Source organism: Xiphophorus maculatus, chromosome 21 (genome assembly GCF_002775205.1).
Source record: "Xiphophorus maculatus strain JP 163 A chromosome 21, X_maculatus-5.0-male, whole genome shotgun sequence".
NCBI classification, from domain to species: domain Eukaryota; kingdom Metazoa; phylum Chordata; class Actinopteri; order Cyprinodontiformes; family Poeciliidae; genus Xiphophorus; species Xiphophorus maculatus.
Window position 1 is genome coordinate 5280284 of NC_036463.1, and position 13952 is coordinate 5294235.

The following is a 13952-nucleotide window of genomic DNA, read 5'->3' on the forward strand; positions in this document are numbered from 1 at the left end:
GAAAGATAAATCCAAGCATTTTATTGAAAAGTTGAGTGGAAGGAAAAAGTATGTTAGAAAATTGTGGGCACTCTATGTGTTCTTTGCAACTCTGCACCACTAGAGGCTAACTACATGCATGCCATGCTGCGTTGATGCTAACAAGTGTTAATATCTGTTAAAAACAATTTATTGGTCTTATGTAACATACATTTTTTTTGTGAGAAATCTGAGTTTTTTGGCTTCATTTGGTGTATTCAAAATGAACAAAAATCTTTTTAAATAACAAGATGAATCTATAGCACTTTTTGAACTGAAATGGATCAACTTTGCAATGAAATTCATCCTTTCCTGACTTCAGTCTAATTTCACTGTAGTGTTGTGAAATAATACAGCACGTCCACAATTGAAAACTTCAGCTTGAACTCGTTCTCCTCAAATGTTTGGTGTGATGTTTGATCTTCAAAGGACTGACGTGCAACACCTTTGATATGCAGATAGCTTCCTGCTCCGCTGCTGTCTTTTTCCATGTAATTAGACCAGCAGTAAAACCAGCCTCTGTTGTTGCTGGGAGGTGTCGGTAATCAAGGCAATTTTCTGCCGATGTGTAAGATTTTTTAAATTCTGATTCAGGAAAATGTCATGTTATATTTACTCTCCTGTCTGAAGGGACTGATGCGTGTTTTCTTCTTAACTTGCGGCTCTGCAAGCAGAGAAAATTAAGAGTAAGGGCTGGGAGTGAAGGAAGGAAGCGTGAGGTCTGTGTGAAGCAGAAAGACCTTTGTCTACATCTCCAGAATATCGATAACACGTTTTATTGCCCCTGTGAGATTCAGTGAAAATCTGCCCTTGGAAATCCTTTAGTGGAGCAAAGATGAAAGCTTTTATGAGATCCAGACTGGCTGCCGGTCCTCAGTCCTTATTAGATGCAGCAATTTCTTTATCTCAGCCTCCTGCCTTCATCACACACCTGTCCAGTTTCACAATTCAGCAAGAGACTCGTGTCAAAGACATCTGAGCTAAATCTGGAGCAAAGATATATTCCCCATATCCCCACCTTGCTCCTATGTGTCTTTGCTAGGGAACAACTTCGTAATATTACTTTTTACAATTAATTATTGGAAAATAATGTGCTTCTTTTTCCTTTAGCAGATGAATGGCAGCCCTTTCTATGTCCTGCATTTTTTTTATTTTCCACCTCTTCCGTTAATGTTTATCTCATCAAAATGACTCCTGGCTCTTGCTTGGAAATGGGGAACATTATAAAGGAATAAAAGAAGCATAAAAGAAGAGAACATTGTGATATGGAGTCACCTTGCAGGGTTCATTTGAGACTATTTTTTCTTCTGTTTTTGGAAAAGAAAGGAGCCATTACTCATTCCCTGAAGGCTCTAGCTGATATGTCTCAAAGGTGGCTTATTGTAGTCAATCACTTGTGCTGCACGTCTAAAATTTGATGTGCTGCACAGGCAGTACTAAGGCACTTTAATCAGGTGGAGACAGACTCTGTACCTCATTAACAGCAGGATGCTCTGCTGGAGAAAGCCAATTTTGCGCATTTTTGGTTTTCAGAATTGAAAATCATTCTTATGCATTGTGGGTATTAAAAAGTGAACGAATATTTATAAGCATTTCATCAGTCTTTCTAAAAGCCGTCCTGCAAGGGGTTTCAGTCTTCATGCAGTCGTTGTGACAGCATTTTGTGAAGTACAGTATTTTCTCCTGCAGCAAAACACACTACTGACATGATGCTGCCACTTTTCTGGGATGATGTTTGTATTCTTACAAGCTCTTATTTTTGTTTCATAATTTCCTTCTTCTGAAAACATGTAATTCTTGTACTCAAAACTTCTGCTCTCTTTAAAATATTCACTATGCTCTCTCAAACATTTCTCCTCGCACTCAAAACTTGTCTCTGCTCAGATCAAATCTCTGCTAGTTTGCAAATCATTTTCTGCTTGCACTTGGAACAGAAAAGTACCGTCGCCTAGTAACCTCTCAGCCAATAGAATGAAAGTGTTGTACTGGGTGCGCTTGTTTCCTTCTAGTGGGCGTGCCTGTGTGGCTACTATCAATTGTACCAACCTGCACTAGAAACTAGACCAACATACTTGGTAAGATTTTGTGTTTTTTGCAGTAATAGGTAGCCACTCTGTTACCTGCTCTATTAGGATTTATACTACTTAGTTTTTTTTTCTTTTCGTATAACGCTTTCACAAATGAATGATGATCCTTCATGCATCTTATAACTTCAAACGATACAGATAATTACTAAATTACTTTTAATTCAAAAATAAATAATAAAATCCTGCCTTTGCCTACTCAAATGTACCCACTTTTTCACCTGGCTATGAAACTATAATGGATTGCAGCCTCGGTTCACCATGGAGGCAAATGTTTCCTGCTAGTACCTCCCAGAACCCCAGAAATATGTGGCTTACATTGTTCTGGGAATTCAGATTGACCCTTTGACCTGCTGGTAACCTGTACAGGTTGTATGTCGCCTCTCCCTCATTAGGTTGCCAGGCCTCACATTAAACTATTATAGAGATTTAATGGAAGTCACATTTTTCTAAAGCATTTTTCTAGACAACAAGCGATCTTTAGCACTACAGAAAGAAAAACATTCTAATATATATTAAATATGGAACAATACCTTTATAAGAATGGTGAAACCAAGGCTATGGCAGAAGTTTTAGGGATTTTTAGCTCATATTTTCTTGTACTTGAGACCAGTAGATTGATAAGAAGTACTCTAAATGTCATGAATTATTATTTATTTTCCTTCTTTTTTGTCACTTTTCAAGTCTGTATATATATATAAAATAATAAATAAAATTAGCACAGAACTGGGTGGTTTATTTGTCTGTCTTTTTACTAAATTAGCAATTGGAGCATGGCAACTTGAAACAGGATTTTAACCAAGCATATAATTGCTAATAATGAGCCTAGTTTTACTGCATAGCAACATTACACACACAATGCCTCGTCCGATTTTAATCTCCAATGTTTGCCTCACTTTGGAAATAAGTCCAGAAATAAATCCTTAATCTCTTAATATGATTTATTCCATTAGTGTGCAGAAATACTAATGGTAAATTACCACTACAATAAATGTCATTATGTTGCAAACATTCTCTTTGTCTTACTGGGTCATTTTATCTGAAGATTAACCCAAATAGCTCCTGAATAAGCCTATTATAATACAGAAAAAAATTTTAAACTCTTTGACACTAAATAAGATAAAGCACGTGAAACAGCTGATAAAAAGATTATTTTTTTCTTTTTAAAAACTGATTCTCCATCTGTTTATTTCCAGTCTGTGGATAAAGACCCCCCCACACACACACACCCTCACACACATGAATAGCTATTGTCTCAATTATAGCCTCTGTTTCTTCGCTGCTGGTGTACAAACAGGTCATTTGCAGCAATGGAAACCAACAAAGTCAGTTGCCAAGGTGTTTTTTAGTAGGCTGGATATTTCTTTTATTTTTCTTACAGAAACACACGGTAGCTTGGCAGGAAAATTACCGCTTTCTGGCTTACAGTGGGTGTAATTCCTAACAAGGTCATTCTCTTTCTCTTTTTTGTTTAATCATTATGTAATACAGCTGACACATTTCGATTCTAATCCTTTTCTTAATGGAACCAAAACCAAAAAGAATATATTTAGACTAGAGAAATCATTTATTAGAATTGTGTTGGTTACTTGGAGCTGCAAACAATTTCTGTTTCAGATGTTGATTGGTGCTATAGGCCTGAATTTTTTAAATATCCAGTTACTAAGGACAGATACCTGGAGCTAAAATCACTAACACAATTCACTGGGAATTGTTTTATTTACTTCTGCTTTTTTTAAATAGGGCTAGGTTAGCTTTTTCTTTAACTGCATTTTGTACTTTCTCAGGTTATTTTTGTCAAAATATGTTGATCTAAGTCATGTTTATGAGGCAAAAACAAAACATCTGTGCTTTGTATCTAAATCAAAATCACACATTTAACTATTTACAACTGTTGATTTTTTTATGATTATGGATTAATCGTTAACTTGAGCATGCAGACTCAGAAAAGGTTATTTTCTGAAAGAACAACAGAGTTAGAGCAGAAATTTGGCCAAAACTATATATAAAAAAATATGTACAGCTATGGAAAAATTAAGAGACCACTTGAAATGATTAGTTTCTCTGATTGTAAAAGAATGCTGTGTTATTGGATTTTAAACAATATGTGTTTATTTTTTTAATTTAAAAAGGAATTACTTTTTAATTTTTTGGCTAATTTTGTACAGAACTGGCTAAAGTGGTTGAATGAAACACCTACAGCATGTGCCAATTTTTTTTTTATCCAATTTGTTGTCTGAATAATCTATAGAAAAATCTGTCACTAAAATAATTATATATTTAATTGAATCACAAATAAACTAAGTGTCATTTGTGGATTTGCAAAATGAGCCTCAGGAATCTTGAAATCTTTCAGTAAACACCTAAAACAACAAAAAGTGGCAGTATTGTTGCTGAAATAACCTCCATCGACTCCCTTCTGACCTTCTGTTGACTTCTTCTAGCCATCGCCTGTTAGCTCCTCTCTGAGCCTTAGGCTATTAGCTGGTGTTCCCCTTGTTCCATCTGAAGGAGGGAGAGAGATTTTCAGAGAGGAAGATAAAGCTGCGGAGACAGAGTCGGATTTGTTGTGGCTTCCTCTGGTCTGACAGCTCACACTCCCTCCAGGAATGAGATTTGCATTCCCTCCATTCCCTTTTCTGTTTGTGTTTCCAGTAAATTGTCTTACATCTCGGCTTATGGCCTCGATTTATTGGGAAACGCAATCTTTTTATTGCGCTGCTGTTTCTCCACCCTTGTTAATGAAGGGAGATGGGAAGTAGGAGCTTTCTTCAGCTGTGCAGGTGTCGCACAGAAAAGGCCCCGCAGCTCTGAAACGTCGCATAATGAGCCGCCTCAGTGTGAAGAGACGGAGAGAAGAAACGCACCGTCTGATAGGGCGACGGAGGGTGATCGAGGTTAGATATTGTCTTTTGTGAGTGCGAAGGAGATGGAGGAGACGTTGAAGGATTGGGTGATGCTCAGGTTACAGAAGGATGCACGAGGAAGAGGAGGGTGAGGGAGACAGAGATGTAAGGCAACAAATGAGACCAATAAAACACATGGGCAGCTTCCTCCGGGGAGTCACGGATCCTTGTTTTCCTGACAGAGGAACACAAGCCTGTCTGGGTGATTACTTACACTCCGTGGCTCAGTCTTTCCACTGCAGTTTTACTCTTCTTCTCTTTTTTTTTTACCCATAACGCTCACTTAAAGAAACAATGCTCTGCTCGTCGCAGTCTCTGCTGACGGACAGGGACCTTCCTTTTGAGAATAACAGTAAAGGAGAATCAAGCTCAAACCTGCCTAAGCAAGTTGTTAGGGCATCAAAATTCACATTGCATCATGTGCACATTTACATAGCTGCGAGCTGGAGCTGTCTTTTTGTTTTTAGACCAGAGACAGAAACCTTAAGAAGCCTCTTTAACTTATGCAGCACCACAGACAGCTCCATCTCCTTCTCTGGCTCCCCCAGCTGCACATCGAGCTGCCAAACAAGTCAGAACAACAGAACAAAGCGAGGAAACTAAGTAAAGAAAAAAAACAACCAGTGTGGTCACTTACCCAGGGAACTGCTCAGACATACACCGGGGAGAGTTTGTGGCTGCAGGGGAGCAGCGTGTTCAGAGAGAATAAACTGAGAAAGTCCTCAACAGAACAAACTGCAGTTGGTCTTCACAACACGTCCAAACCATCTGTTCTTTAGCACATCGATTCATTTATCCATCTTTCAATCTATTGATGATCAGTGTTTTCTTTTTGATCCATCAATTCATTTATCCATTCATTCATTCATCAAACCAGTGTCTTTTCTGCCTTGGTCTTGATGGACCTCGAGATGTTTCTGAAAAAGTAGAGATCGGTTCTTCTAGTTACATTTTGGTCAGTCACTGCGACTCTTTGCAGAAGTCGATGCATAAATGGTCTCAACTTCTGTTTTCACACCTGATCGTCTGGGATTTTGTACGATTGGAGACCAAAGTTCACTTTCCACTGTGTCAAACGATCCAAACCCTGTGAAAAACTTGTTCCACCCCCTCACCTGTGGGGGCGCTGCACCAAAACCTCTGAAGAAGTCACCAAGGGCAACTTCCTTTTCTTCATGAAATGTAAGCTAAATCGGAGTGCCGTCAGATTTTAGCAGTTGTACGATTTCTCTTTTGTCTTTGGTAAAAAGACAACAAGAAGACATTTCTCCCATTAGTGACAGACTCACACATTTGTTTTGGTTATATTTACCCAGCATGCTCTGTATTATAGTCCACTTCCTGCTTTTGAAGGGGTCTCTAGGTCGCTTGGTGTTCACATCCTTTCGAACTGAACCAGCGTTCACTTCAACAACCGAGCCCTCGATTGTTGTTCAATCACACATTCACGCTTCCCCAAATGAACCAGTCTTTCTAATTAAACCAACTAAAGTTCAATTAAAGAGAACTAAACAGGGCTTGTGTGAATGCAGCCTCATTTTTAAGAGGGGAAGCTGAGGTTTTACTCTTCATCTTATGTCTAATGTTGATCTCAGATGCTCAGGAAAGAACCTGCCTGTAGTTGTGGTTCTTGAGTTTCAGTTCTGTTCTTTATCTTGTGACCATATTTGAGTGTTAGAAACTAGATGGTCCAGGAAATCTTTGCCTTTCTGCACTGAACTCGGTGTTTGCGCCTCACTTTCCCTGACAGCTTCACTCAGCGAATGTTGAAGCTGTATTACCCAAAATCCCAACACAGAACAGGAGGGATATGAGGCACATGTTGTTTAAAATCAAACTTGTTGTGTCTGGGATTGTTTTTAATTGCTTTTGGGGTTCGGAGGACATAATTGTCATGCTGGCTGCCTGGCGCTAATTGAAGGTTTGCCTCCGATGTCGGTAAACCTCCAGGTTAATGAGCAAAACTGTAATTATCTTGTAAGTCGGCTCTGAGGTTGAACTCTATCAAGCACGTTGAGACAAAAACACGCTCATCCGGTCGTTCCACTCTTAAGCAGTAAACGTAGAAAAATGTTTCTATGTTCACTAACCTGGATTTAATCTTCTTGCTTCTGGTAGAAGGAGTTCGCCAGCAGCTTATTTCTACCCCAGTGCCATCAAACTCTGAGGGATTTGGGCGCCTCCTTTTATTTGGCATCGGAAAAGCAGAGGCGTGAAATATTTAAGCAAATATGTACAGCTGGAAGGATAAAAGTGTCAGAGAACATCTTTAAGGTCTATAAGGGATTTATTCTGAGCTCTTATTTAAAATAACTTTACAACAAGGTTTAAGTTTCTTTGCAATGTTCATGACAATATTTCTGTTAAGTCATCAACTTAAATCAGTTATGAAGCAGCCTCTCGAGTGTTTCTGTAAGTGTGATCTCAGGGACAACATAATAAGAAGAATATGACAAGATTCTTGCACTGCTTTTAGTCAATTTACAAGGAAAGAGTTTTCTCACTTTTTGCTTCAAGTCTTTCATTTTTCACAGCTTTTATTGCATCATTTTAACATTTAAAAGAGAATATTTGCACTGCCTATTTTACATCTTGTTCATAAAACTTTAGCTCACTTAATACAACTTTAAATACTGATGCTAAAACTGCATGTGTTGCTATAAGGTGGAATTAAATTAAAGCTAATATTCATTTATTTAATCTGAAACATTTTTGTGCATAAATAATATCGACATGGAGAAAGAGAAAACAGAATCATGTATTTTCAATCACTTTGTGTAAACTAAATCCTAATACAATACAGATGGGGGAAGAGGCAGCATCTCTACAATTTTATTAAAAAGGATTTTTTTAAATTAAACTCTGACATTATTACATTTTTTGTTCCTTTTATCTCTCCTCTCTTATTTTAATCCTTTATCATCTTTATCAGATGCTCATACTTTTTGTTGCTGCTTATCTAAAAGGTGCTTCATATATTATTGGCTGTATGGAAATTAAATTTAGCATCCAAATTAAGAAAAGTAAATCTAAATAATATTGGAGCGTGATCATTGTCCGTTAGTGACTCATGTATAAAAACAAATCTTCTCTTTTACAGTATTTATTCTGCTCTGTATGACTGCAGTTGTTCCCTTACAGTACAGATGGCGTAGAGTTGAACTTCTTTCTGATTTTTCTTCATTTCTCTGAATGATACATTTTAAAGTGAATACTTTATTGTTAGTTAACACTGTAACCACTTAATAATCACAATAATCAATCATAAGTACATTGATAAGAATGTTTAGTATTTAAGAGCAAAATAAACATTTGTTTTACTTCTGTTGTACATGAGATCCTCTTGGTGCAGTGACATTGTGAAAAAAATACCGATGTTACCAATGTTGCTGGTATTTATGCCAAATAATTGAAGAAAAAAATTAAAAGTTAGTGCTTTTAAAGCGTCAATGTGATGTATAAATACCATTGTTTGTTCAAAAATAAACTGATATTAGTAGGGCTAAATTAGTCAGGATATTTGCTTGGATAGCTAACCTCTATAACAGATATTCAACTTTAGTTAACTGTTATGATGGGTGATTCTCCTTTAGCATGTTTTCCAATAATATAAGATATTTTACTGATTAAGATATTAAACTGATATTTCTACTCTTTTTTTTCTTTTAGATTGTATTGCATTTTGAACAGTAAATTGACAGGAAATAGGTTGGAGAAAGAAGGATAAGACATGTGGGAAATGGTCCAAAACTCAGAATGACAATACATCCAAGGACTACAGCCTCTGCACATTTTCACTATTTCTCTTCTCTTTTCTTAGAAATATAAGGTCAATAAATTGAATCAGGTGTATTTTGAAGCCCGGATGATTCAGATTCACGTTAGAAATAAGTGGCCTTGCAATCAGTGAAGCATTTATCAGAAAATAATCTATAAAAATACTATTTCTGGTAGCAGATTTTGCAGAAATGTGGGAAGTTTTTAGACTCTTCCACATTGCACAAAGACGTTTTGCAGATTAATTAGACAACCCAGATTGAAGGGTAACATTTTATTTTTGCCGTGTGGAGTGTTATCTGGGAATCTTCCTTTGGTGTACCTTCACTGACGAGTTTTTTCTCTTTTTGTTCTTGCAGACATAAACATGGCAGGCGAGCCCAAGCCTTACAGGCCCAAAGGCGGCTCCAAGCGGCCGCTCTCAGCTGTTTACAGGTACGACTCGTCCTCCTTTCAACATTCAGCGAGTTCATTCACCACTGTCATGAATATTAACCTGCTCTCGCATCCAGCTGCTACTGCTGATGTAAATCTGCTGTAATCTTTAAAATATGAGGATTTCTTATTATGCTTCCCTCCTTCCCCTCGTTTGAACCTTGCATTTCCAATTAACGGCATGATTTTTGCATTTCTGAGGCCTGACTTCAGTTTATACAGCAAAAGCAGTGAAAGCTCAGAGGAATTAATGTTGTGTGAGCTTCATTACGCATGACCCCGATTTTCTGCCCAGTGCGCGTTTCATTTCATGCAAGAACCCTGACTGCATGTTTACTGGCATCCAACGTGACAAAGGTCCACATTTGTTTCATATTCAAAGGGACGCTCATGTTTCCTGATACTTTTCCTAAAGTTAACAATCCAACCAATTGACTCCTGCTTTTATTGCTAGTTTGTTTCATTACACGTCTTATTTAACTAATTTATCAGCTTGTAGTGTAGTGTTGCCATGGACCCTAATTTGCATTTCGTTGCTTACGAGAAGGATGTGAAATGGTAATTATAGACCACAAGTGAGAGAGATTTCTCCAAAATGAAACGCCATAAATCCCAATTTAAATTCCTGCATGAGAAACTGGACTGTTTTATTTTCATTCTTTTTCCATTTCAGGCGTCATCCACATTGTTCATGTCCTGTTTCTCTATTCCTGGAGTTTTTTAACAGAAACAAACTGTTCCATGGTACATATTAATAAAACAGAATGACATTAAAAAGTTAGTCCAATGTTCTAGATCAAAATGTAAAAATGTTTTTCTAACCTTATTGGAATTACAGAAAATACACAAACAGCAAAAACAAACAAAGAAATCTATTACAACTTTAAGTAAAATTTAATAAAAAAGCAATTTCTGGTAAGGAAATTGGCAACAATTACTCAGGTGAATGTGAGTCAAACATAATTTCTCATGTAGTTTGATTTCCTTCTGAGATGAGAAGACCTGACTGAGTCTTTTAGTAGCAGGTAAAGGATTGAAAGATTTCCCCAAAGAATATAAAAATATCCATTCCATTGTATGGAAAATAAAAGCGTACATGCCGAGATCCGGCTATTCAAATAAGTTCCCCTCAATAGCAGTCCACAAGATGAAAAAAGAAGTCTCCAAAAACCTTAGAATAGCCTCACTGAACCTATTTCATGTTGATGTTAAAGCCGCAGTATGTAACTTTTATAAACAATTTATTTTTCCATATTTGTTCAAACTGTCACCATGTTAAGAGACAGATAATCTGTAAAAAAGAAAATGCAGTTTACCATCTCCTCCCTGTGCTCCTTTTGTCATCTGCAGAACCAGGAGGTAGGTCTTAGCGCTGTCAATTAAGCTCATGTATGCGCTGGTCAATGTGCTAGTAACGTACCGTTACAGAAAAACAGTTTATCCGCTGTCATCTGTGAAAATGCTAACTACCCTGAGCATTCACAGCAGTCTGCAGTGTGGAGAATCAGCTGAAGTGTAGCGGTGACAGTTTTAACAAATATGCAAAAAAAACATATTTTTTATAAAAGTCTCATAAAGTGCATGGCCTGAAAGCTAGCTTTCAACTCAGGTAAGCAACAAGGAAACCATGAAGGTTTTTTGTTTTACCTGTGATGTAAAATCCTTTCATATGTGAACATTTCTCAGTATACAGCTGAATATTTAAGAGTGCGAAGAAAAAAATGCTATAGAACAGAATGTGTTACACACAGTGTTTTTGTTCTCTCAGTGCGATAATTATGGTTTACAGCAAATGAAAACAAAGCAGCTGATCTTACAGACAATAAGAGAGTTTTCCTCTATGTCTCTTCTGTTTCTCTTGTAGCGGTTACGAGTTTGATTACGAATACTACAGGGATGATTTCTACAGCAGGTATGCGTCATCCGTTTTTATATCTTAAGATTGTTATTACTTCAAGCCAATCCCGTCTCAGTTAATGTTGCTGGAAGGTAAAACTGAAATACAGTGAAAGGAAGTATTTATAATCCTTAACATTTGTCATATTTTATCGCATTACAACCACAAACTTTGGTGTGTTTTATTGAGATTTTATGTGATTGACCAAGACAAGTTGTCAAATCTTACAAGTGCAAGGAGGTTTTACTGAGCCTACAATTAAGTCTTATGGGATACATTTCTACCAGCTTCGTACATCCAGAGGCTGATTTGTTTTCTTTTTTCTTGTGAAAAAGCTTGAGCTTAGTCAGACCGGATGGAGCGTCTCAGAGTATCAGTTTTCAAGTCAAGTCCACATATTTTCAGTTCGATCTGGACTTTGACAGGACAATTCCCATGTATTTAGCTCAATCTATATTCCCATTGCCTCAGGTTTCTCTGTCAATGCTAAAGGCTAGCATTCCCACAGCATGATGCAATGAAAATGTGTGTGTTTGTCTTTGTACTGTTCCTCCCTCAATGTTTATGCCCAGAGTTTAATCAAACTCCAGTTTGTTTGGGGAGGTGTGAACGCGCAATCGAACTCTGATTAGCTTTCAGTGCGCCTAAAATCGGAGTTCTCTGTTCGTTGGAACTGAACTCTGGTACAGTTTGAATGCCAAGGAGACTGCGGACTATAGTGCAGGGCATTCTGGGTAAATACAACCAAAACAAACGTGTAAGTCTAACGCTCAAAGTCTTTTGCCAAAAACAAAAGAGAAATCCAATAAATACTCAAATTTGGTGCTAATCCATTTTTGTTCACATTTTATGAAGAAGGACACTGTGCTCCATGTCTTCTTCTGTGGTTTTCATGTCATTTCCTTCAGTGGTACTTGATGCAGCACCCCCACAGGCCAGGAAGGGAAACGGATAGTTTGACAGTGCAGCATGAAAGCGAACCAAATGAAAATGCAACAAATGTTGTAATTTTGGCAAATCTTTGAGGCCTTTACTGAACCCTTTTTATTTTGTGTGGGGACCAGCAATTGGAAAATCATCTTTTTTGCAGCCGGCTGATTAAAATTCTGCGTCTAGCCAAATACAGTCACTTGAAAACAGAAACTGTCAACTTCTCAAAATGGTTGGACATGTGAGCGCCTGACTTAAACACGTTGATGAAGGAATGTTTTGTTATCACTCATTTATGCAGCGGCAGCAATCAGAGCGCTTATCTGTGGAGGCTCTTTCCATTTTCTAAATGTCAGCCGTGTTGAGGTTGAGCTGCGACATCATTTGTAACTGAGAACAATCAAAGATGACGCCCTCATTTCACATTTAGCACCCTCTTCTTTTCATCCTCATCATATCCAGAGGATCTGTGGAGTGGGAAACTCTTATCCTTTCAATGGTCTTGGAAACTCGAAACGGAAGATATTGGTAGATTTAATCGGTAATTTCTGCCCTTTGTTTCCCTTTGCTGTCTGAAAAACAGAACAGAGAGTAAATCTATCTTGAAATACAATACTGGGAAAAAGAAAGAGTCGACTTTAAAAAGAGCTGATGTGAGATAAACCATAGAAACTCTTTTTAGCTCTAATAAATGCGCAGACTCTCAACATGATAGAGCCTCTTGTGATTTACAGAAAAAGTATAAGTGTAATAATATAGGTTTTTCTTTCTCTCAAGGCTTTTCGATTACCACGGCAGAGTGGCCCCCCCACCCAGAGCTGTGATCCCTCTGAAACGCTCCAGGGTCCTCGCTCCTTCCTCTCGCCGTGGGAAGACTTCCTTCCCTGTCAAAACATCCTCCTCTTCTTCCTCTTCATCCTCCAGACCTCCAACATCATCCTCCTCCTCAGGTGTCAAATGTACGTACAACAAGACTTTTCTACTCTTTTTTTTTTTTTTTTTTTTTGCACCAATCACACTTACGATTTTTGCAAGCTGTGCTCCTGCAGTTCAGGACAAGCTGAACCAAAACGCAGAGCCGACTCGTCGTCTTTCCACATCTGGATCTAATTTGCTTCCCTAATTAACTCGATAGGCATTAAAACATGCTCGGTGTAATTAAAGCGAGATTGAGAACATCTCTGTGGGTCAGCTGTGCTTTCCCAAACATTAGTCTCTATCTATCTAGTAATTGTTTGTTTCACAGTTGGCAGTCTCGGCCGGTGTTATCAACGTTAGCAGCTTGGTGAGTTCTGTCACGAGGACTCTGCTGCAGCTGGTATTACAGCCACGATAGAGGGAAAAAAGCCAATCTCCTGTCCTCTCTTTTTGGGGAAAAAGTCAATAAACTCTCTGCTGTGTCTAAGCTGAACTTCTGTATATTGGGGAGACTAATTTTCCTGTGCCAAGACCATGAAAAGTTCTGGTTTGTATTGACTTTGACTAAGATAGAATACATTTACAATATCTAATCTGTCTGCTGGCAGGTTAACCTGTTATAGATGCACAATAAATAATTCACCTTCACAAAATAATATCTGTTCAACTATATTTGTGCTTGAGGTGCCTTTCCACTGCAGGAAGCTGGGCCAAATCTCACAAATGAAGGAATAATCTTTAACCACTCTGAAGTAAAAGTTTTATCACAATATTTTATAGTGCTATTGTGATAAAAACAACAATGAGGAGTGTTTATTACTTTTATTTAGGGAAATATATGGCTGCAACAAACAAATAATTCTCTTGGGATTCAGTTCCTTTAGATCAGTTCCTTTCAAATAACATCCAAAGAGACTCACTTTATTTTTTTAATTCATATATTTTTAAGAAGCTACTCTTAAATAACTAATTTTATGTCTTTCTAGC

The 13952-nt window shown here is 37.7% G+C and overlaps 1 protein-coding gene across 3 annotated transcripts in view; it reads left to right on the top strand.

The window, feature by feature from the left end:
* ralyl (RALY RNA binding protein like) overlaps positions 1-13952 on the top strand; it is a 116194-nt gene that overhangs the window by 87636 nt on the left and 14606 nt on the right. For 2 of the 3 annotated variants that reach the window (XM_023326746.1, XM_014471267.2), the window contains 3 exons: positions 9145-9220; positions 11085-11132; positions 12825-13006. In XM_023326746.1, coding sequence (XP_023182514.1) covers positions 9145-9220; positions 11085-11132; positions 12825-13006 — 306 coding nt within the window. The remainder of the gene's footprint in view (positions 1-9144; positions 9221-11084; positions 11133-12824; positions 13007-13952) is intronic. The other variant, XM_023326747.1, reaches the window with a different exon arrangement.